The 25,414-nt window shown below is 37.7% G+C and overlaps 1 protein-coding gene across 7 annotated transcripts in view; it reads left to right on the plus strand.

Annotated features, from left to right (window-relative positions):
• Positions 1 to 25,414, plus strand: part of SCUBE3 (signal peptide, CUB domain and EGF like domain containing 3) — a 134,054-nt gene that overhangs the window by 62,520 nt on the left and 46,120 nt on the right. For 5 of the 7 annotated variants that reach the window (XM_039339451.1, XM_039339423.1, XM_039339440.1 and 2 more), the window contains 3 exons: positions 1,893 to 2,027; positions 16,935 to 17,060; positions 18,317 to 18,433. In XM_039339451.1, the coding sequence (XP_039195385.1) occupies positions 1,893 to 2,027; positions 16,935 to 17,060; positions 18,317 to 18,433 (378 nt within the window). The remainder of the gene's footprint in view (positions 1 to 1,892; positions 2,028 to 16,934; positions 17,061 to 18,316; positions 18,434 to 25,414) is intronic. The other 2 variants (XM_039339432.1, XM_039339470.1) reach the window with 1 other exon arrangement.

Genomic DNA, 25,414 nt, shown 5'->3' on the forward strand with positions numbered 1-25,414 from the left:
ACCACTAAATAGTAGCAAACAGAAAAGAAAACATAAATTCATTGTTGGTATCTCATAGTCATCAGGATTTGGATTTTTACAGTCCAGCTCAAATAGCCTTAACTTTATCCAATGCTAACCATTTTCACTAAAAATGCTAAGAAAACAGCACTTCTAAAACACATCAAATGGAATATCTGTTCTAATACTCTTTAGGACAGGAAACCCATTGTTATTTGACAATTATAAAATAAAATTAGAACAGAGATTTCACATGATGTGTTTCAGCAATGCCTTTCTCTATGCCAAAGTGCCATTTGGATGCTTATAAGGAAGCTTAATTGTACAAAGACTCTTTTGTTAATGCTAAAAATAGCAAAATAACACTTTTTTTATCATTTTAAGCAAAAATTGGTAAGAACTTAAGCCATTTCCTATCTACACAGATTTATTCTACATTTCATTAAAAATAAATCTTATCAGAAGGTGGAAGAAGTAATATGGAATATCAGAGACTGGCTTTATGTATTGTTGTATTAAAAGGGTGATGTAAAATATGGCATATACTTGATCCTTCTGCACTAATTTTAGATTTGTTTTTCAATCTAATGCAAGTAGCTGGGTTTGAGGTAGAAAGCTTTAAAACACTTTGCAGGTAGGATATTCAAAAGAATACCTTGTGTATGAAATTGCCTGGAACCAGCAGATTTTATCAGAGGTCCTGCTATATGTTCCATTATCATAACACACTAATTAATTAAGTATACTGCAGGACTTTTCAACCTTTTCACCCATTGTACCACTTTTAGGATATGGCAATATCCGAGTACCATCAGTCACCTAGCAAGGTGTCAAAAACTTGATGACCAAAAAAAAAAAAAAGGAAAAAATTGATAAAGTACAGGTAGTCCTCGACTTAAAACAGTTCATTCAATGACTGTTCGAAGTTACAATGGCACTGAAAAAAGTGCCTCCCAAGCCACAGCCGAGCAAGACACTTGCCTGCCCACCCGGCGGCACTCTTCCTCCTGTTCGAGGTTTTCATTGTTGTGAGCAGTTCTGTTGGGGATTGGCAGTGGAGGTGGGGTGGGGGGTGTTTGGTTTTTATTCCCCCATCTGCTGGTGGTTGCAGCAGGTTTTGGTCACTTCACATGACCCTGGGACACTGTGACCATCATAAATATGAACCAGATGCCAAGCATCTGAATGTAAATCACAAGACCCTGGAGATGCTGCAACATTCCAGCTGATCGGTGCTTCTGGTCTCAGTAGACGCGCCAGGATCAGCACCGAGCTCCAGCTGGAGCCTGGCGCTGATCCTGGTGCTTCCACTGAGCCCTGACAGCCCCGAAGAAGCATCAATCAGCTGGAAAGCGGCACTGATCCTGGTGCTTCTGCTGAGCTCTGACAGCCCTGCAGCTCCAGCCATCTCTCGCTCAGGCTTGTGCGGTGCTGCCACTGGTTCAGCTCATTCCCCTCTCCCGCTACCACTTTTCTAGGATGGTCGCATACCACCTGCCAGGTGCCAATGTATCACAGGTGGTACCCATACCACTGGTTGAAAAGCCTTGGTATACTGTATGTGATAAGGTCTTTACTGTGGCATTTCTTTATCAAGTTTATTTATTATAATTTATTACAGGATTTATATCCCAATTGTTTTAAAATAACTATTGTATTCCTTCCCTTCTGAGTTCTAGATAGTCAAAAATGATTTTGTTAGCCTTGTAAGACATTTTATTGTTGTCTTGGCTTTTTAAAAGGAATGTTTTGTTCCTTTTTAAAATTTATTTTTATTTGGTTGTGTTTTTATGATATTTATTATCTTTTTAAAAAATAGTAAGTTTCAGACACTCACTATTTAATAATAGTAAGTTTCAGCCTTTTCATTCTCTCTTTGGTTCCCGAAATAGATGTGGATGAGTGTGCAGAGGGGAATGGTGGCTGCCAACAAACCTGTGTCAACATGATGGGAAGCTATGAGTGCCATTGCCGTGAAGGCTTTTTCCTGAGTGATAACCAGCATACCTGCATCCAGCGTCCTGAAGGTTGGTCTTTAATGTTTTTATTTCTGCTTATCTGTCTCTGTTTTGGATCTCTAACTTTATCATCAGGTTTAAAGAAGAGATGGGAAATTAAAGTTCTTTATATTTGAGTTGGCCTGGCCTATGGATGGATAAATAGAGAGTGCCATTACAGTCTTGCTTTCAAATTTTTGGATTAGCATTTCCCAATGTGATGTTCTCCAGAAGTGGGCCGAACTGGTTAATAATCTTGGTGATTGTCCCAACAGGTTGCAAAGACACCAAATTGAGAGAGGCTATTTATGCTCTGAGTTGGCTACTTCTCAGTCTCGCTTCAAACAATGACCTCACTTCAAACACCCTATTATGATTGAAGTAAAATACAAAACATTCACTCAATTGATATTAACTATTGTGAATGGAGAAGGATACAATGGATTTATTTTGTTAATCAATCTGACAACTGATCAGTGTGCAGACTAGACAAATTTCAATTCATGTCAACTGCAGGTTTCATTATTCTGATTCAAATCACCTTTCATCAAGAGTTTTTTGGATTTTGTTGTTTCAAAATACTCTTAATTAACATAAGGTTATAGTCATAGTTAGACAATCCATCTTTCTTACTGGAGCTGCTGGGCACTGGACATTCCTATATTTAATTATCATACTTTTGGTGACATTTGTAATAACAAATGAATTTTCTGACTAGTTAATCTGCTAAACCATTTAGAATTTTTGAAGAAAAGAGTCAAGTTTGCCTGAAGCATCAGGTGTCAAAACTTTCTCTGATATAACTTTTTTTAAATGTTCAGAGTTCCCAAAAGCTCCCTTGATAATTTTTTAAAACATTTAAATTTTTTAACATTTAAAACAAATTAATAAGTAAAATGGGTGTCAATTTCAGAATTGACATGCTTTTATTGTATACCTGCCCACCTTTCTTGCAAAGCAATATGTATATAATTTAGTAAATCACTGTCAGCTGTGTTCTGCAGGTTTGTTTTGACATATTCATACAAGTGTTCACGAAAGCTTAATGCAAAAATCTAACACTTAGAACCACTTTTAAGAGAATATTATTTGTTTTGCAAGAAGAAAGGATTTGAGCTCTATTCCAAATGTGACTCAATTTTATACTCTGTGGTGACTGGGAATAACAGGAATTGTAGTCCAACACCAAGAAAGCTGGAATAGATTAGTTGTTATACTTGTTTAGGAGCACCCCTCTTTTACTTGTGCTCTCCAGATGTTTCGAACTTCAGTTCCTGGAATTTGCAACCAGCATCATCTTTGAAGTCCAATGGCACTATTGTCCAATGTAGCTAGCTGAAGACAGCAAACTGAAGTAAGAGGAAATGTGAAGAGTGGGGAGGAGAATATAGCCCATTTTAACGATGAGGCATGTTACAAACTGTATCATCCTATGAATGTCCAGTTTAATAAAAGTCCCATTAAATTCTGAAGCCTGCAACATCATTTAGATCAGTGGTTCTCAACCTGTGGGTCGGGACCCATTTGGGGTCGAACGACCATTTCACGGGGTCGCCAAACAAGGCTGTCCACCATTTTTCCCCCTTTTCTTTGGCCACGCCCCTGGCACCTGGTGATGTATAAGTGGTTGGGGGTCACCACAACATGGGGAACTGTATTATGGGGTCGCGGCATTAGAAAGGTTGAGAACCACTGATTTAGATTATCAATGTTGTTAATTGGTTAGACATTTTACCTTTATCTTGGTTCTGCATTTCTGCTACCAGTTTATTTAAGCATTTTAGGGTTATGATTCACTGATTTCTTATAAAGAAAAAGTAAATCAGCTGGAATGGCCAAGTATCTCTTGTGCTATACCACAATAATATACAGGGCTTATATATTACTTTTAACAGAATAACAGAGTTGGAAAGGGCCTTGGAGATTCAACCCCTTGCTCAAGCAGGAAAATGTTTACCTGCTAACAAATTATGTGCTTAATAATAAGCCTAATAGGGATGCATAAATTGAGCCTGAGAAAAAGTGACATGTCAAGCTCCTACAGTGTCAACTCCACACCAAGAAATTAATTCCACAGGAAGGCTAAAACTGATTTTATTGAGATTGGCTATGATCAACAGAATTTTGTGAATCTGATAGTGCTGTACTCCTCTCTTTTCTTATACTCTTGTGAATTAGGGATCTATTTGTCTGAGCTGCTTATAAACTTATATGCCCTTTATGGACTTAAGATATATTTTTCCTCTCATGACCTTGGTAATGGAACTCAAATATCTCTATCAAAGTCATCTTTTCTACCTTGCCCTAGGCAAGGTCTTTTCAATAGGAAAATGTAACCTTGTGGACCTAGGACTCATGTCTTCTCTTGGGAAATCTCACTGTACTTCACTGATTGGAAGAGAAATAGCCTGAAGAATGAATAATTCTGGAAATATATAAACCAGATGTTCCAGCCCAGTGCTTTATATTTTGGAAAAAAAAGGTTGACTCTCTATGGGTGGCATCTGAAGTGGTGAATCAATAGTTGTTATGAATTGTGATCTGGGATTCTTTCTAGTCTGTGCACTTGTGGCTTGAATATATGTCTGTCTGGATACTTTGGGGTGATTGGGAAGTAAGAGAGGTTGCACCCAGGAAACTGTCAGTACCTCCTTAAGAGAGGAGGATCATACTTGATGGCTTAAAGGAAACAGTGGTGAAGCTCCTTTTGAAAAGTTCTTTCTTGGGTCTAGCTATATAAGACAACTGTCATCCAGCCTTCTCATTTTAGGGAAAGTTGTTGACCAGGTGTTGAGCTTCAATTACAGAGTACCCTGAAGGAAGTGGATTGTCTGAATACCTTTCATTCAGGATTCACATCTGGACACAGGATGGAAACAGTGGTGAATGATCTTTCTTGAGACATGGCTGGGACAATTATACTGGTCTTGACCCTATTTCGCCTTCTGCCATGTTTGGTACATCAGCCATTATATACACTATTGCAATATGTTTTACATGAGCCTATATTTATAGTTAGTAGCAAATATATTAGCCTATGATTGGCAAATGAGAACTGTTACATATAACATTATATAAGTATGTATGTACCGTATTTTCCGGTGTATAAGACGACTTTCTAAACCCTGAAAATCTTCTCAAAAGTTGGGGGTCCTCTTATACACAGGAATATACGGGTAGCTGTTCTCTGAATTTAAAACCAATCTGCCCCCTAGTGGCCAGCCCTATTTTTTTTATAGAAATAAGCACTAACAGGACAAAGCTTTCTAGCAGCAATGGAGCTCCTATTGTGCTCATCTATAAACAGAAATTCAATATTGTACTGTATTTTCTGGCGTATGACTTTCTAAACCCTGAAAATCTTCTCAAAAGTTGGGGGTCATCTTATACACCCAGTCGCCTTATACGCCAGAATATACGGTATATATATATGTATGTATGTATGTATGTATGTATACTAAAGAGCAGAGACATCACCCTGCCAACAAAAGTATGTATAGTCAAAGCTATGGTTTTCCCAGTTGCAATGTATGGCTGTGAAAGTTGGACCATAAGAAAGGCTGAGCACAAAAGAATTGAGGCCTTTGAAATATGGTGATGGAGAAGACTCCTGCGAATCCCGTGGACTGCAAGGCGATCAAACTGGTCAGTCCTAGAGGAGATCAACCCTGACTGCTCTTTAGAAGGCCAGATCCTGAAATTGAAACTCAAGTACTTTGGTCACCTAATGAGAAGGAAGGACTCACTGGAGAAGAGCCTAATGCTGGGAAAGATTGAGGGCAATAGAAGAAGGGGACAACAGAAAATGAGGTGGCTAGATGGAGTCATTGAAGCAGTAGGCGTGAGTTTAAATGGACTCGAGAAGATGGTAGAGGACAGGAAGGCCTGGAGGAATATTGTCCATGGGGTCGCGATAGGTCGGACACAACTTGCAAGTAACAACAGTGTGTGTGTGTGTGTGTGTGTGTGTGTGTGTGTGTGTGTGTGTTGGCTCTCAAGTATTTTCAGGTGGAGGCAGTGTCTTTGCTTCTTATTTTTACTTCTATTATTTCTATGATTTTATGGTTTTTATTTTTATATATTTGGAACAATTTAATACTTATGGCTTACTTCTTATTATAAACTAATCCTGACTGTGCAATAGATAAGTGTAATAAAGACTTAATCATTCATTTACCTATGGGTGTACAATCAGGAGTTGTAGGTGTTATTCTCCAATGACTTCGGAACATGGATCTGCCCCCCCCCCCCCAGAGCTACATCTGCTTGGAATCTTACCTGGCTGCTGTTTTTCTTTCTGTGTCTTGACTAAAGAACCAAGAAGACCATGACACAAGAGCCCAGCCAAACCAGAATGACTCCTTAGCTCTTCAAATGCAGAAAAGCTCAATGGCTACCCTCTTTGGACCCTCTTCCAGCCTGGAGCATTAACTTTAATTCTGATAAACTCTTGGTTTCAACCTTGATTTGATCTGTGCTTTGTTCTGGAATAAAATTCTATTCTCCTATTCTATTCTACCCACAAAAACTCTTTTGACACCTGAATTTCCTAATATAAAAAGTCTCAATTGCTGTGCTGTGGGAAAGCAGCTTCTGCTTAATACAATTTTTCTGGCAGACAGCCTTTTGCCTGAGATTATTATGTCATTTACAAAAGTTGCAGCAAAGCCAGACAAGCTTTTTCATCCAGGCATCAAAGATCTTGTGGGTCTCTTTCAAAATAATGCCAAATAAAGGTAGCTTCTGAAGTAGAAGATACTAGAGAAAAAAAAAACCTTACAATAACAATCCATAGAACTTGCCTCTTCTTGTGTCATCTTTGTTCTTTACCCTGGCCCGCCCCCAGTGTTTGTTTTCTGAAGTTTTAAATAACTTCCTGAAAAAAATAAAGAGGCTTTGTTCTTGCCATTAAGTTTACTTTGGCCGTAGAGGATCTTGTTTTGAATGTTTCTGTTCTTCAGTCCATGCGTTTTTCTCCAGTGTACTTGTTTATTATGGTAACTTTGTTCTTTTGAGTTCTCAAGTGAGATCCATTTGTACACCTGCATTTCAGACTTCAAAGTAGTTTTAATTGATTGATCCATGATAAATTTGAAGTGACAGGCAATGCTATTGAGCTTATTCTGTGGTGATAAGGGCAGTGAAACCAAATCAGCTCTCTGCTTTTATTATGTCTCTGCCAGTTTTTTTGCCTAATAAATAACTGCCCAGCACATCACAGTTAGATATTAACTGCAAGTGCTCTACATATGCATCAAGCAACATGTATTTAACCATTATTTATTGGGGGGAAATACATTGAGTGAAAAACCTAAATATATTGGGGGGAAACCTAATTTTTTTGAAATTAATGACTATGTTTCCTGTATGGTCTTCCAATTTTTATGGCTAATTAAGACATCAAATTGATGCTTACCAAACTTTGCTCTAAATTATTGTTCACTTTCATTTCCATCTTTATTTTATTCCCTATTTGTCAACATAACTTTTCAGTTCCCTTCTCATCTTGTTTTTCTTTCTTGACAGCAGACAGTACTCTAGCAGTACTCTAAGGTTGCAAGAATGTTAAGTACAACATTTCTTAAATGCATCCTTTCTGTCTTTACTGATTCAGCTATAAATTGATTCAGACTCCCATTGTTTCCCATGCTGATTATTACTGATGAACAAGTAATGCTTTCATTTCCAGCTTTCCTATCCAGTTAAATCTGATCCTTTTCAAGTCTTAAGTTCACTTTCTTTTTAATTAGGGCATATAACATCTATATTTTTGTTAATTTTTGCTGCCTTCCTTTATTGGCCCATACTAAGTTTAAACTCCTTATAACCTTTAACTTGTTCATGATCTTTCCCTTTCCTATATTCCTATTGTTTTCTGTATTTCCTTATTCCTGCTATTTATCAAATTCTGAGCATTTTATAATCCCTTTTCATCATTCATTATCTCTTACAGTTCCTTATGCATAAGAATTAAAGATGTTTTGATATTTACTTGGCCTTTTCCTTGGTATCTTGTTTTGATTTAATGTCTTAATTATTATAAAATTATTGAATAGGTTTTATTATAACTATCTTGCTTTTTTAAAAAAATATTTTTTAAAAAATATTTATTTTGTTTTATCAACAAAAATAAAATACAAAACAGAAAAAAAAACATACATCCAGTACTAACAACAACAAAGAAAAAAGATAGGTGCAAAAAAGAAAAAAAAATGACCCAAGTATTAAATAAATGTAAGTTCAGTCAGACCTTCCAACTTCTTGTGAGATTTTTTTTTTTTTTTTTTTTTTGCGAGACGTTGGAAGGTCTGACTGAAATTTTTTTAGCCCCACAAACTCCATTTCCCTGCAGCAGGAGAGAAACATGCCAGAGCTGGAAAGCAGGTTAGTGAAAAAATGCTTTTGGGAAAAGAGAGGAGCTGGGCAGTGGTGTGCCAAACTTTATAGCAGCAGCGGGAGAAGCAGCAGGAAACGGGGCTGCCATTTCCAGAAAAGAGAAGGGAGACATGGGGCAAGGGAGGGCAGCAAGCAAGTGCTCTTCTCTGCTCTGCATTGCTGCGCAGAGCCACTCCCCTCCTCATTCTCTGTTCTCTCCAGTAGCAGTGACAGAGGGCTGGCGGAAGGAGGCAGCAAGGGAGGCTTGCGCTGCCCAGTCATGGCACAAGTCACGGGAGACTTGGTGGAGTGGGAGACGGTGGCTGCCACCAGGGAGATGATCTGTTGGGTGAAATGTGAAGAAAGCCCCTCCAGCAGCGAACAACTGCAGTGGAGCCTTTCGCCGTCACTCCCCCTGGCTCCAAAATGACAGAGGGGGACCGGGCCTATCCTGCTCATCCTCCATAGCATGGTAGTCCAGCTCGGGAGGGTTAGGGAATTAGACGGTTGCTCTTTAAAAATTATGATTTAAATCGAGTTGATTTAAATCAAGTCTTTTTACTAGTGATTCAAATCGTGATTTAAATCGTGATTTAACTTGATTTGATTTAAATCAAATCCACCCTGGAACGAACTATAGTATACAGTAGATAATCCTTGACTCAAGACTGGTTTCTTAATAACTGTTCAAAATTACAAGGGGCCAGTAAAACATTCCTGGCTATGTAAAATGTTGTGCTCTCAGTCACAATTCAGGTGGTTGGCAACTGGCTCACCTGCATGACCAGTTTCAGCACCCCACATTCACATGGCTGTGATTTATGACTGTTTTGTCAGTTTTTGACAGTTTTTGCTGATTTCTGAAAGAATGAGTTAGGACTTACAACCATGGCATTTGGTTAATGATCACAGATTTGCTTAATGACTGCTACAAAAATGTACAATTGGGTTTGGGCACATGGGTACCTCGACTAATAACCATAACAACTTATTTCCAATTGCATTTATAAATTGAGGATTACCTGTATGATGAATTGAAATATATTAGTCAAATAAACTTCCCATTTTAATTTTGTGAAGGCTCAGTTTTCTCATGTTTTTTATTTTCACAAAATTGACATCTGATCTCTGTACTTTACAGTAGCCAGCCTCCCTTTAAACCTGTATTGTCTTCAGTGTAAACTAACTGAGAATTGAGTGAAAGCAACTTTCACAGTCTGATTGAACTGACATAGAGTTTTCCACATAGCATTCTCACTTTGTAAATTGTCTTGGTTTTCTTGTAACACTTTCATGATACAGAAAACCAACAAGAAAAGCACAAGATCCAAAACGTCAGAACCCTTGTGAAGTGATTTTTTGAGTAGTGTTGCAAAACTATTTGATGAAATTTAATACTTTACTTTGAGTATGATCTCAAAGCTTCTTTTCATTCCTTGGGGCTTTTCTTAATGCTTCTTTGTTAGAGAACACGATAGATAAGATGGAAATCTGGTAGAATATTTTATTGTGTGGAATATTAGAAAGAAAACATTATTTTCCCACAATATCACAGAAGTTTGAATAAAAAGACTGAAAGCTGTAGCTCCAATTTTGCACCATATAAGCCTTCCTCCCCCCTCGAATGTTCTGAGTCAACTCACACAAGTGCTATTTAAAATATATTCCCAGAGACAGTGAAAAAAAATGAACTAAGGCCTTTTGAAATAAAAGGCATTGTATGAACTGCTTTTTCCTCATAATTGATTCTGGGTAAGGGGAAATTGAAGTACAAAAAAAATGTGTAATTGAGCTTCTAAGCATATATGTACTCCCTGAGCAGCTTTCATTCAGAATAGACTATTTTAAAATGTGCCTTTAATCTCTGTAGGAAAAGAAAAGTTTTAAATTAAATGCAAGCAATGAAGAATAAAGAAAATCATAGATGTTTAAAAAAGATTTAACTACAATAGAGCCCAAAACTTAAAGAACAAATTATATCTAGACCATATAATATTATATTGATAAAGGTTTTGAGATACTTGAGATAAAAAGCCATTCATATGTAGAAAGTATTGCAGTCCTCAAATTAAGATTTTAAATCATTCCCCCCCCCCCTTTAAATCAGTGTTGACTCCTGGCAACTGTCTGGGCTAATCCCTGTAGTTTTCTTGGCAATGTTTTCAGAAGTGGCTTGCTATTGCCTTCTTGAGTGAGAGAAAGAGAGAGGGGGGGGGGAGAAAGGGAGAGGGAGAGGGAGAGGGAGGGAGAGAGAGAGACTGGTCCAAAGACACCCTGCTACATTGTGCCTAAGGCGGGACTTCTTGATCTCCAGCTGGTGCCTTAACCACTACATCAAACTGTCTCTTTTTAAATCAAGTATATGACAGTATTTCTGTTGAAATAAAGCAGTTGCTACCTATACATATTAAGTCCAAAGTTCTTCAGATTTAATCAGGTCCACACTTGGAGGAAGGAATTTAAAATCACAATCACATTTTTAGCCCTTACATCTTTTCTTAGATTCCTATAGATAGGAATCATAGCTACATATTCTAACTGGAAACTGCTTCTGGATTTTGTGCTTGAGATGGGAAAAAAATGAAATGTTGACTTTGGGTTTTGCTGGTTAGACATATTTGTTGTTATAGAAGCGGCTAAGTACATAAAGGTAAAAAATTGAGATTGTAATGTTACTATTTTATTCTACTGTACTAAAAAGAGTTGAAAGTCAATGCTTTTCTTCTTTTTTCTCCTTTCCCCTTTTCCTACTATTTTAATTTAATTTGTATTTTATACTTTGATAAGTTTAACAAAATTATTTTAAAAAGGAATTGTGTGTGTATAGGTGTGTGTGTGTGTGTGTAAAGGTATTAAGACACCTTTACATCAAAATGGTAACAATGTAGGATCAAACGGGAGCAAACATGAGTTATAGCTCATCTGATTTTTAAATCCAATCAGTATTTCATATCTTCCAGAAAGGGGTATAGATATAAAAAAATGTTGTTGAATGAATCATATATAGAACAAGATATTCTAAAAATAACTTTTAGGACAGATATAGAGACATAGAGATGTATGTAAAATGTTTCATTTGCAGGTCAAAAATAACTATAGGCTTAAGAATTTTCAAACTTTTTCTAGTCATATTAGTAAACTAGAACTTCAGACAAAGCCAGTCTGTGCATCTGTCTCAAGTACTGAGATGTGGTTTTAATTGAATATATTACTGTTCATTAATCTTAGGCAATTAAAATTGTTTTTTCCAAAATACCAGATATTTTAAAAGATTGATTGGCAATAAGCTTAATATGGAGTATATCTTTATATCTTTTTTGTTGTTTTGAAAGTTGTATTCAATCAATCATGTGGATGCATCATTCAGCATTTTCTGGTTTACAGTTTTTAATAATATTAATTTTTATTTACATTTTGGAATATAATTATTATTTTGAGAAAGTTAAATATGTCATATTTATATTTCATATTTTGTTGTCCTAAGCATTCATGAACAAGTGGCATACAAATAAATAAATACAAGTAAATAAATAAACTGCAGGATTTATTTGATCTTTGGAAACAGGTTGTCCTTTAGTGCCAATTTTTCATACTGGCCCATTCATCACTATGGTTTGCTCTGAGATTTAAAAAGCAAAGATTTTGGTGCTGGGCTAACACATTTTCCCAAGCAGGTTTGAATTGATAACTTATGTGGTCTGCAAATTAGCCAGATGGCTTTTTTTAGTTTCTCTAGTTGCTCTTCTTTCTGCTGTAGAACAGCATGAGAAACCTTGGACTTCCAACATAGTTGATCACGAAAGGAAAAACAAAATCAATTGTTGCTAACTAGATGCCTGTGTTAAAATGAGATGTCTGTTGAGGCTAATCAACAGAATATTCAGAAGTGGCTGCTTTAATGGTCATGGGGATTTAGAGTTGATCAGTAAGCAAGCTTCTAAAAAAGTACAGTTCTTCAAAAGATTCTGCTTCTAAGAAAGTGAAATAATACAATAAATGTAAAAACAAATGAAGCCATTTTCTAGAACCTATACCATGCTCCACTTTTATTCCACTGCATGGTTCACTCCTTTAAATACAGTTTTACCCCTTTTATACCAAGTGCTCTATTTTACTTCCTTCCCTTCGCACCTTGCTTCCTTACTGGTTTAGAAGGTCGCAAAACAAGATACAGACAACGGTAATGGCAATTTTGGTTAGGTTTAGAGAAATGAGATTCTTGTTAAAAATTTGCTTAAATTATAAACATTAAATATCTTCAGGTTTGGCATTAAAAATGAGCAAATGATGTTCACTGAAGTGCTGGTCTGGGAATGCATGGATCCTGTTAAAAGGACCGCTTTTGTCAGCAATTCTCTGGCAGTTAAGGAACTGAAAACACAAAGCTGCACCCTCTCCTGCTAAGAGATGTTGTCATCTGCCAAGACTAACAGTAATAATCAGGAATGAAAGGGCTCCAGATTGGTGCCGACATCCTGTGAAATCCGAGTTAGGTTAGTTCTGCAGCTATCTTTTTGATTCAGTTGTGTCTTTTAAGTCTTCATAATAAAATCCCCATGTCCTGTTGTTGATAGAGTGAAAATGTAATTTGTTCAGCTGTTGCACTGACTGGTTCACGGTTTGACTGTCCAGATATTTAAACTGACATCCTGAATCAATTCCATATCTTCAGTGTGGGAATGGACAGGGAGCTTTCAGTGCAAAATAATCTAAGAAACAGAAAGCTACATAGAAAGAAAGATAATATACCAAGGGCTGCCTTGGTGTGATATGTGATATCTTTGATCAGCTGTTTTCTATTTTCTTTTATGCTTCCTTCTTTCAGCTTGACACCATCCAACATTTGAGAGTGAAAGAAAAACTATGTTCTGTACTAAATAATATATAAAGACTGAAAATAGGAATATGAAGAGCATTCAGTTTGGTGAACAGGTAGTCCTCAGCTTACAACCGTTTGCTTAGTGACCGTTTGAAGTTACAATAGCACAGAAAAAAATGACATGATCATTTTCATCTTTACAGCATCCCCATGGTCACATGATCAAAATTTAGACACTTGGCAACTGACTCATATTTATGACGGTCGCAGTGTCCCAGGGTCATGTGATCACATTCTGCAACCTTCTGACAAGCAAAGTCAATGGAGAAGTCAAATTCATTTTACAACCGTGATACCAACTTAACAACTGCAGCTTTTTAGATGCAACCAAAGTTCTACTTTTGTATTAGCAAGAGATTATGTTCTACATGTTACTGAGCTTAAGTCTATTTGTTACATGTTCTTGATTTATGTGCTTCTCAATCATTGCAGGCTCTTAACAGACTGTTTACAGACAAACATTGATTAGTCTATCAGCATATAATGCTATAGCCATTTTCATAGTAGGATAACACTATATTTTATCATATTAATACATTGTCTGTTTTTCCTGTCTTGCTCACACACGCACACGCCTCAAGGGGCGAAGCCTTTATTGAGACTTTGTCAGCTCCAAATAGTTTTTCCAAGGATTCATCCTACACAGGAACCAGCACAATGAGGGAACACAAAACAAGCTCATAAAGTCCCCCCCAAGTTCAAAGTCAAAACAAGCCCATAGTCGAACACAGTTCACCAAAGCCAAAATCCGAGTCCAAGTTTCCAGAAGCAAAGTCCCAAGTCCAAGAAGCAGAGTCCAAATCCAGCAGCATAGTCAAAGTTTAAATCCACAAAAAGAATCACAGCAGCTGAACAAATGCACGGCAAGAAGCAGAGAGTTCTCAGCTTCGCTTTATTCCACGTGCTGGGCTAAATAGCCTCTGGTTGGTACAGCTCATTAGGAGAAGTGAGGCTGCCGCCTTATGAGTAGCCTTGTTGACTTCCATTGTGCCTGCCTTCTCTCAGTGCCGTGCTTTCACGGATCAGGTAATTTCTCCTCTGCTGGCCAGCTGCAGCTGCACACCTTCTCCTATATACACACACACCCACCTCTGAGTGCTCCAGCTGAGCTGCGCCTCTCCTTTTCCTTGTTCAGCTGACTGTTCATCCAGCCACTCCTCCTGCAACCTCTCCATTGTGCCTGGTCTCCGCTCCTGGCTCAGACCCCTCTACAACCTCTCTACAACTCCTCCACATCCCCCTCCAACATCCCCTAAGCTGGCTCTTCCTCCTTGTCCAAGCTGGTATTCAGGGAAGCTATCATACTGGTTCTGCTCTAATCATATATTTTACTGTCACTTGAGAGGGAAAAATATCTACCCATTAAAATAGTACCTGTGATGCAGATAATAAAGCATCATTGTGCCAGACAGCTTAAATTGATAATTCACACTCTTTGATCCATCATAAACTGTTGGGCATGATAGAATAACGTGATAGACATCAGCTACTTCCACCATCTCTCCCTCCATCTTTTGTTAGTAATGGCTTTGGCCTCTGAGAGGCAAAAGGGTTTCTACTGTTCACCTTTTAGATAGTCTCTCCCTCTCCCTCTCCTTCTCTCCCTCTCTCTCTCCCTCTCTCTCTCCCTCTCTCCCTCTCCCTCTCTCTCTCTCTCTCTCTCTCTCTCTTAACTCTCATTTGTTTTGAGATAATGGATTTGATTAATTACTGGAATCTTTCAAGTGTTTTCCACTTTACTGAAATATTCTTTACAGATACTTCTACATTATTAAGTAGAATACATCATTTTCTCAAATGTGACTCCAGATGGTTTAGAACAGACATGTCAAATACAAGGCCTGGGGGCCGGATGCGGCCCGCGAAGTGGTTTCATGTGGCCCGTGAAGCCCTCCTGGAAACAGTGAGGGAACGGCCCCCGCTGCCTTGGCCCTGGCCCAAGCCAGCCGGGAGCCAATGTACAATTTTGTGGTGGCCATCTATGCTGAAACGCATTCAGTCTTAGCTCCACAAGACTGTCTAGAAACAGCGAGGAACCAGCCCCTGCTGTGTCGGCCCCACCCTTGGGTGCATGCTGGGGAGGTGTCACCCTTTGTGAGGAATGAAGAAATGCACCATGCCTTGATGCTTGCCCCTGTCCCACCCCCTTCTGCCAGAGACCCTCAGATCTGTCCCACTCCTGCCCAGGCCCCTACAGGCACCCTTGACGCGAACAATGTAAAGCTGGCCATGCCCACCCAATAGGCCACACCCACTCCATCCATGCCCACCCAGTAGGCCACACCCACGTGGCCCCCCAAGGGCAACTGCAATGCTGATGCGGCCCTCAATGAAATTGAGTTTGACACCCCTGGTTTAGACTATAGCATGTTCAGTAGGCAACTGTGAGTGTTTGATATCTTGTCTTTCTGTCCAAATGGGATGATCAAGCTAACAGGCAGCAAAAATATGTAAAGAGAATGTAATGAAAACAACCACATGAAACATAATAAAATATCACTAAAATTATTCTTAAAAATAGGACTCTCTCTGAAATAAGTGGTCCTTCTTTCTATATCACAGATTGACTTTAGTTTCCCTCCTGTGGTCGGTCTGACTCACAAATACTTTCTATCCCATTTAGACCTTAACATCTGCCTTGTGCAATGAAGTAGACAGACCTAGTCCCTATGGATCCTAGTATTCTTCAGCATACCCAAGCCATGATGCAGAGGGCATGACCCTATTGGCTCTGATTGCCTCTTAGAGTGGGTGGCCAACATGAAGAAATGGAAGCTAAAGCCCAGAACCTGGTGTCCTTCAAGTCCAAATAAAGCATAAACAATCCAGGAATGTGAGTCAGCAGGACCCTGTTTTGTTCACAGCTTAGAAAGGTCAGATAGCAGTGTTGTAGCTAAAGCTGCTTTGGCTGATTCCCATTATTGAGAAAGCCTGAGAGGCTTTTTGACTCTGCTGAAGAAACAACACTAGAGCCTGTAGCATCACTGATCAACAAATGAAGGATTTTGACTGGGAGTTTCTGGACTGCTGGTATAAGGAGAAGGCATTAGCTAAGGGACATAATAGGGAGAGTGTCACAGAAAATTCATTGTTCTGAGAGTGGATACGATGATGTACTAAGGGCTGGGCACAGTAAGATATTGGTACTGGTTAATCAGCTCTACAACACATGATGTCTCACAGATTTTAATTTAATAGGTCAAACAATATCTTGAAATTATGGCACCAAATGATTTCCCAGTGAACTGTTAGGAGGTAATTTTCATTTTTCTTTCCTATTTCCAGAAATTTTCCTTTAAGATAAGATTTCCAGGGGATATGGATTGACCACAAGTCATTTTTATCTTTAAATCGGGATATTGCGTTGTATTCAGTACATGTTAATTCATATCACTCCAATGAGTTAAAGCCTTAGTTGTTTCTGAAACCACCGAATCTTAAGAGTTCTAGTTCTAAAAAGTGACTGTATTTTGAAGCCATTTAGTAAAATGGCTACAGTGGTGTGCAGTTCCTTGCGAGTAAATCCTATTGAATTTTTTAAAATTTGCTTTAAGTTGATAGGTAAAGAGGTTAGCTAAGCAAAAATGAACTGCCTGGACAACTCATTCTAAAACAGAATTATATATTCCTATTGCTGTTTCTTGTGTTTAGGTAGCTTTTATGTTGCTTCTTTTCTCTTTTAGAAGGAATGAACTGCATGAACAAGAATCATGGTTGCGCACACATCTGTCGTGAGACCCCCAAAGGTGGCATTGCCTGTGAATGTCGACCTGGCTTTGAGCTCACTAAGAATCAACGAGATTGCAAATGTAAGTGTTTACCTAGGGAACCTTTGTCAACATAGCAGTTAGTTGTTTTAGAAACACTAATATAGAAATAATGGATCTTTGCTAGAAGTGTGCTTTATCAAGAGGAGGACATCATGGAGTTATAACTGCCAACATTACTTTGTGCAGTTGCATCGATCTGTATATCCAATCATATTAATCATATGTAATACTCTGTTCAGATGAAAGAGGGACAGCTTTCTCATAAAAGAAACCTCCAGTTTGCAATACTTATCTTGTGATGAGATTGTACATATTTTCTGCTAAAATAAATTAGCATTTTAATTGACATGATGTTTGAACTTCTATGTAGATGCATTTGCTATTTTCAATTCCACTAAACTCCAAGGATTATAGCAAGAAAAGTTAAATGTTATGCACTTCTTTAAAAAGAACACGTTTTCATAAAAAATAGAAGAAATAATTCATAAGCATTATAGCCTGATCATTTTTTTTAATAGAAAGCATTTTTAATAGAAAGCACGGATTGCTTTTCATCATTTTTTCTTTGAAACTAACATCTATAGCAGGGGTAGTCAACCTTGGCTCTTTTATGACTCGTGGACTTCAACTCCCAGAATTCCTGAGCCAGCTCAGGAATACTGGGAATTGAAGCCCATGAGTCATAAAAGAGCCAAGGTTGACTACCCCTGATCTATAGCAAGGGTATCAAACTCGCAACTTCAAGTGACGTGTCGCGCTGTATTGCAACTTTTTTGCTATTGCCGGCAATGGGGTGGGCATAGTTTCGCTAAGATGTATCCGGCCCACGGGCTGGCAGCTTGACATCCCTGATCTATAGCCTTTGTTTATATTCGGATCTATGACATATCACTATCATTCCCATACAGATTTTCAAAATCGCAGCATCCCCTCATTTCAATTTCACCCCATATTATTTTTTCCCCTGTTGGTCTTGATCATGCTATACTTCTGGATGATTTTATGAGTGATTCTGAAGTGCATAAAGTTTTATCTCAATCCAATAATTCTTAATTATTTCAAGAAATCTGGCAACTTGAACCTGTTTGGGGTTTGTTTGCATAACACACTGAATGCACACCAGGCTGCAACATTTTAGCCTAGTGTGATGTATGAACCCCAGCAGTTGGATTCATTCAGTAAAGGTGATTTAGTTAGCTCTGTATTACTATATGGTGCAAACGTAGTCTTTTGGTGTGCTAAGTATGATAATAATGTTTGGAACTATTTCTTACTTCTTCTCTTACCCCTCTCAGTGACTTGCAACTATGGTAATGGAGGTTGTCAGCACACTTGTGATGATACAGATCAAGGTCCAAAATGTGGTTGCCATATGAGATTTGTGCTACACTCTGATGGGAAAACGTGCATAGGTAAGTTTTGGTTCAAAGCAAGTGTGTGAAATCATAATTTAGGGTATCTTAGATTAAACAACTTTACTGTAATATTATTGGCAACATTTCATTCAGATTAATCAAATACATTGTCATCAGAATTAATTGCCTCTGATCCTCATAAAGCTATTGTGCAGATAGAAGATGAGAGGGAAAAATATCTACCCATTACCCACCATAAACTGTTGGGCATGATAGAATAACATGATAGACATCAGCTACTTCCACCATCTCTCCCTCCATCTTTTGCTAGTAATGGCTTTGGCCTCTGAGAGGCAAAAGGGTTTCTACCGCTGGAGGAATCTGGCAATATGAGGACAAACAGAACTGAGCTCAGTACTTCTCTCACCCACTGTTCAGTAAAGATTGCCAATTTTATATTGTGTGCTTTTATTGGCATACATTTTTTCACATACACCCTCATACATACATTCAGATAGAGAAAACTCTCCTGATTAAAATGATAAACCAGGGTACATCATTTGTTTCATTTTTAATTTTCTACTATAAGTTATGCACAAATGATATAAGATAGGTTTTTTTAAAAAAAAATCTGCCCTATTCACAGGCTAAAATCAATGGTGGCTAGAGTTCTCTGCTTTTTATTGAATACAGAAAGACAGACATCCTCTGGGCAATCTGGGAGATACTTTTCTTTTTAATTGACCATAATTTGGAATGTACATATAGTAAATATTTTTATGAGATGAAATAGACAAAATCAAAGATTTGGTCTGTATGAGTTTTATTTATCTTCTTTGACAAATCTGATCATCCCATTTTTGTATACATATATTATTGAAAAATATTGATTTTATATGCATTGTAAAATATGTAATAATTTTGCAGTATTTTAAAACTAAGAATTTCATCATAGAATTCAGAAGAATGCAGAATCAGAAGAATTATTGGGAATTGTTATTTCAATCTGAATAGTTGATCTTTGGTTATAATTGGAGAGGAAATATTGTTGGGGAAAAGGAAGAAAAAATATGGGTTGTCCTCAACTTACGACTACTTGCTTAATAACAGTTTGAATTAAAAACCTCCAAAAAAAGTCAGTTGCGATCCTAAATTCGAACTGAAGACTTTGTCCTGCTGCTATGGTCACAATTTGGGCATTGAACAGTCGGATTGCATTTATGACTGGTTGCAGCATCTCACAGTCACATGAATGTGATTTGTGGCAAAAACGTCATTGGTTAACAGGATTTGCACTGACTGCATGACATTACAGATGTTGTAAAACTAGTCATAAATTGGGTCCAGTCACATGATGACGTGACTTAATATTGTAAGAACTTATGACAGAAATTCTGGTCCCAATTGTAATTGTAAACTGAGGACTACTTGTATACAGTGCCATTTTCCTCATATGTATATATTTGAACAGTAAATGCATAATAGCATCAAATGTTTATTCAGAATTGCATGTGCATGCTTGCTTATTCTTTATTTCTGCTTTTCTGAGCTTGGCTGTAAACAAAATGTGATATTTGTTGAGTTTCACTATACTGATTCAACATGTCCAGTTTTCATCAACACCATAAATTCCACGTTGAAGTGCACAGACCTATCACATAGCAAATGTGAGGAATCAGGATGATGAAATGACTGATAAATCTCTATATGGAGAGTTCTTTAGGTTGATTTTCTTTTTTCAATGTTTGTCATATATCTTGTTGAAATGTCAGACTGACACTGTAGGAGGCTATAATACTGTACTGACTTTTGCTGTTCCAGCAAAGTTGAGTGCTCAGAGGACCAATTCAGTCATGCTGTGTCACTAAGAATCAAACTAGAGGAATGATGAGAACTTCAATTGTTTTTTTAAAGAGCAGAACCACAAGTTTTAAATCTGTTTTATAGTTGCAATGTTAAGGGAGGGGAGTTTAACATTTTCCTCTATGGTATTTTCTCACTGGAAGCTATTTTTTTTCTCCTGTTACTCTTCCCCTATGAAGAAAAAAATAAATGTGCAAACTGTAGCTTTTGTGAAGCATTTTAAATCCATCTTTGAAAAAGGAGACATCAAACTGAGATAAAGAGTTCATGCAAGTGCATACATACAATATATGCACACTACATACAATATATGCACATTACATACATCTGTACTGTGTGTTTGCAATATTTGAATATGGGATTAAACATCCATTCAGTTTATTGAAACTTTTCCCCAGGTAAACTAGTATAGCAAGACAACCTTATAGTTTTTTTTTTAAAAAAAGATATAAATATGAAAATATCATCATGGATCTTGCACTACTGTGTTTAACTAAACGAAAGGGCATCTGAGGAATAGCTTGAACAAAATCTTCTAAATGCTCTTACAGAATTGGCCTCTTAGCTGCGGAGAAACATTCCTACTTAGCTATGCTTCAAATTTCACAAACAGAATATCAATTCTTCCCCATGTTGGGAATATTAGCAGATGGGATTGTGTTCAGTGGGTTTAGGAGAACATAGGAGTTATAATAATGGACACTTTGGTTTAATTGAAAACAAGTGTTAGTTGAATATTGTGTACATTTGGAATTTAAAAGTTCATATATCAAACTATTTTCAAAACAGGTTGCTTCTTATTTCTCAGAGCTAAGTCAACAGAGAGAGTTCAATATGAGTGGAGTGCACTGTTACTAGCTCTTTCTTTACAGATAGCTCCATAATGACCTAAGAAAGTTCTTCGGGGGAAATTGACACTAATGGCTATCCTCCGAGATCTAGTGAATAGAAATCTAGATCTGAAATTCTACAGGTTGCTGAAGGAGTCAGATCTTCCACCAACTGGACTTAACTTGATTGAACAAGCAAAGAAAATCCTGTATCCTATATTTCAGGGCTTTTCAACCAGTGGTACAGGTACCATCTGTGGTACATTGGCACCTTGCAGGTGGTATGCGACCATCCTAGAAAAGTGGTAGCGGGGGAGGGAAATGAGCTGAACTGGTGGTAGCACCGCACAAGCCTGAGCGACAGATGGCTGGAGCTGCAGGGCTGTCAGGGCTCAGCGGAAGCGCCAGGATCAGTGCCGCTTTCCAGCTGATTGGCGCTTCTTTGGGGCTGTCAAGGCTCAGTGGAAGTGCCAGGATCAGCGCCAGGCTCCAGTTGGAGCTTGGCGCTGATCCTGGTGCTTCTGCTGAGCCCTGAAGAAGCGCCAATCAGCTGGAATGTTGCAGCATCTCCAGGGTCTTGTGATTTACATTCAGATGCTTGGCAACTGGTTCATATTTATGATGGTCACAGTGTCCCAGGGTCATGTGAATTGACCAAAACCTGCTGCAACCACCCATCAGATGGGGAGAATAAAAACCAAACACCCCCACCCCACCCCCGCTGCCAATCCTCAACAGAAATGCTCAAAACAATGAAAACCTCAGACAGGAGGAAGAGCGCCGCTGGGTGGGCAGGCAGGTGTCTTGCTCGGCTGTGGCTCGGGGGGCATTTTTTTCAGTGCCATTGTAACTTCTAAGAGTCACTAAGTGAACTGTTGTAAGTCGAGGACTACCTGTACTTTATCACTTTTTTCCTTTTTTTTTTTTTTTTTGGTCATCAAGTTTTTGACACCTTGCTAGGCATTGGTGGTACTCGAATGTTGCCATATCCTAAAAGTGGTACAATGGGTGAAAAGGTTGAAAAGCCCTGCTATATTTCATCCCAAGTGCCTGATTTCTAAAATGGTTTTAAAAAAATACAGTTCCTATTAATACGACTAATCAATAAACATAATTCAAAATTATTACATTTGTTTTTGTTAATTTCTATTTCGCCTAATAACATCACTGATTGTATTTTCTGATTTCTCACAAATGTATTTTATCATGATTACTTACATCAAGGGAATTATAGAATTTTAAAAGTATTGAATGAAGTCTTATCATGTTCAAGGTACCTACTGTCCTGGCTTGACTATAATATCCTCTGATCTACCAGAACAAAGCAACCTATTCCAGCCCAAAAACTGACATTATAAAGGTTTAATCATTCACAACAATATCCAATCATATTGTTTTACTGTAATAATTATTCTCAGCATGAACAAATCTGTTACTGGCTTCATATACCTATGCAGTTTAAGAGATTACTTATATGAAGTCCCACATAAAAAGTGATCAAAACAAATTACTGTAAATGTTTCCTTTCTTGTTCTGTCTTAATTTATTTGAAAACAGTTCCCTTCAACTGAATCTGCTGAGTGGTCTGAGCCTCTTGGAACTGTAACAATTTATTGCTGGAATTTAGACCTAAGTCATGCCAGCCTATACCCTATCCCTTGATGATATGTAAGAATGACTTTTGCTTAACAATCCTTGTAATTATCCTTAATTAGACTAATCTTGCCTCCTCCTGCCCTGAGGATTAGAATAATATAAGGGCTTCTCTGTTGACGTAGTAGCTGGAATACAACTGGCTTATATTTCAAATTATTCATTTAGTACTATTATTTTGCTTGCATACGGACAGTTTTAGTTCAGAAGAATTAGTACATGGATTCTAAGCAAATATATTTGGAAATAAATCCAAGTAATTTGACTGAACCAAATATAATTTAGAATGTTGCTTGAAAGTTCTTGAATATGGACCAAGATTCATTTTTAGTTTTGTCTAATGGAGTAATGATTAGCTTTTCTGTTTCCTTAAATGAAATTCTAATACTATGTGAAATTTTTGCTTCACTGCTTGTATTGCCTTTGAGCCATTCCTTTCTTTCTTGCCATGTATTTTTATTTTTGTTTTGTTTTGCATGTTTCTGCTCACAAAATATGGTTCATTGGTGGCTCTTATTTTACATAAACTATCAACTTTGAATGTCGTAACTGAGTTCATACTAATGCTGGCAGATAATTCCTTTCATTTGTTCTGCTTTCAAAACATTCTGTACCCATGCCCATTTGTTATACTCCTTATTGTGCTGGCTTTCCAGGCATAGATATTATAATGCAACAAATTTGCAATTGTAGCTCATTTTGAATTGCTTATTCTCCAGAGAATACCCATTCTGGGATTTTTTTTTCCTTTGTTGGAGTAGTTGGCAAAGTCAAAACTGGAGTGTGCTCTTTGTAAAGATAGTTTGATGATTGATTAGTACAGTTTTGGTTTCTAAGAAGTAATAATTGTTTTGTCAGGTTATATTTCACTTTACGTGAAAAGTATTTGACAATTGAACTTTTTTGTGCTTCCTTCATGAATAAATATACTCAGTTGGAAATCTGACTCCTTTATAGCTTAACAGGGCCTCACCCACATGTTGAATAACTTGGAACACATTTTAACCTGATTTTCACAACAAACTCTGCAAAAAGCCCTCCCGCAGCTCCATAAGTGTGAAAGTCTTAATTTTCCTGGAGTTCAGATTTAGACCCAGCTGTCATAGATGGTGACCTCCAGGGTCTTTAAATAAACAACAAAGATGCTTCTGGTCTGCCTATTCTCTCAGAATTGGACATGGAGGGAATTTGCCATCTGGGACAGCTCTTCATTGACCTGAGAAGCTGGCTATATAGTTTGAGTTTGTCTTCTGATTGGTTTTTGTCAGCTGTATGAATGCGAAGGACAGCAGTAACAGCTGAAGCATCCCATTTACATGTACTGTAGTGTATTTTCTGTTCATAGCTGCCCTGCACGGAAAACACTGTTAAATTGTGCAGTCAGGGTTATTACCAAACCTCCAACCCCACTGTCTCCATAGAGAAGCACAGGGAGAGATTTATAGCTAGGCAAGAGGTTAAGATACCTCTTTGGATATTTATAACTGCCCTTTTTTCATTTTAGCTATAACTCCCCCCCCCTTCTGATCCTTCATTTCCCCTGACATATTTCATCATTTCACAAGGAATAAAGTTTCTAAATGGAAACTCCCTCCCTCAGCCAAGCACTTTGAAATTGAATGTGGTATATTTGAAGAGAACAGGCAGTCTAATACAGGTCCCCTTCAGATCACACGGAGGCAGGAAGTGCAATCAGCTTTCTTAAATGACAGTTTCATTTGGTTGTGGCTGGCATTTTTCATTCCTCCACCCAACTTTTTAATGCTGCTTTTAAAAATGTAAATAATGAGTAACTTTCTCCTTTTAGGCAGAATCAGTCCTAATGAAGGTTACCTTATCCTTAGAGTCAAAGGCTAGAGAAGAGCATACTGCTAAGTATCAGCTATTTATCTTCTGTAAAAATTGTTAGCAAATGAAGTGCTACACATTCATTTTTTTTTAAATTTTATTATTTTATTTTCATTACAGTCATAAGAAAAAAAATTCAGATACATAACAAGTTAAAATACAACACACAAATTCCGGCATTGCTCACCCATTTCCCCCCAAACCACATCCCCCTCTCATCTTTTCACTTCCCCCTTCCTTCTTCTTCCTCACTCTCCTCCTCTTCTCCCTCTCTCCTCCATCTTTCTATTTGCTTATCCCTCTCCTCTTCTTCTCAATCGGATGCGGTCTAGGGGAAAATGCCCGAGCAATCCTCTATCACCAAAAAAAATAAAATAAAAATCTTAAAAATATAAAACTATTCCTACTTATCTGAACTATTGAACATACTACCCATACTCCCCCCTCCCTCCACCCCCTTCTCCCCCTCCCCCCCCCCCCCGGCTTCCCAGAGCTCAGTACAGGGTTACACACACACAAAAAAAAACTAAACATAATCAACTTAAATTTACTACTTATACAATAACCAAAATCATAATAACCCTTAACTCTCTGCAAACTTCAATTCATAATTTAATAAAAATCCATTATTCATAAAATAAATGAAACTTTGTTGTTCCATACTTCTTCTGAATGTATTCTATCCATCTTCTCCATACAGAGACATATTTCTTTTGTGAATGGTCCTTTAAATAAGCAGAAATTTTAGCCATTTCTGCTAAATTAGAAACCTTGAATACCCATTCTTCTAAAGAAGGCAGAGAATCTTTTTTCCAATACTGACCCACCAATAGTCTTGCTGCTG

Source organism: Crotalus tigris, unplaced genomic scaffold (genome assembly GCF_016545835.1).
Source record: "Crotalus tigris isolate CLP2741 ecotype Arizona unplaced genomic scaffold, ASM1654583v1 scf7180000017550.10884619, whole genome shotgun sequence".
NCBI lineage: Eukaryota > Metazoa > Chordata > Lepidosauria > Squamata > Viperidae > Crotalus > Crotalus tigris.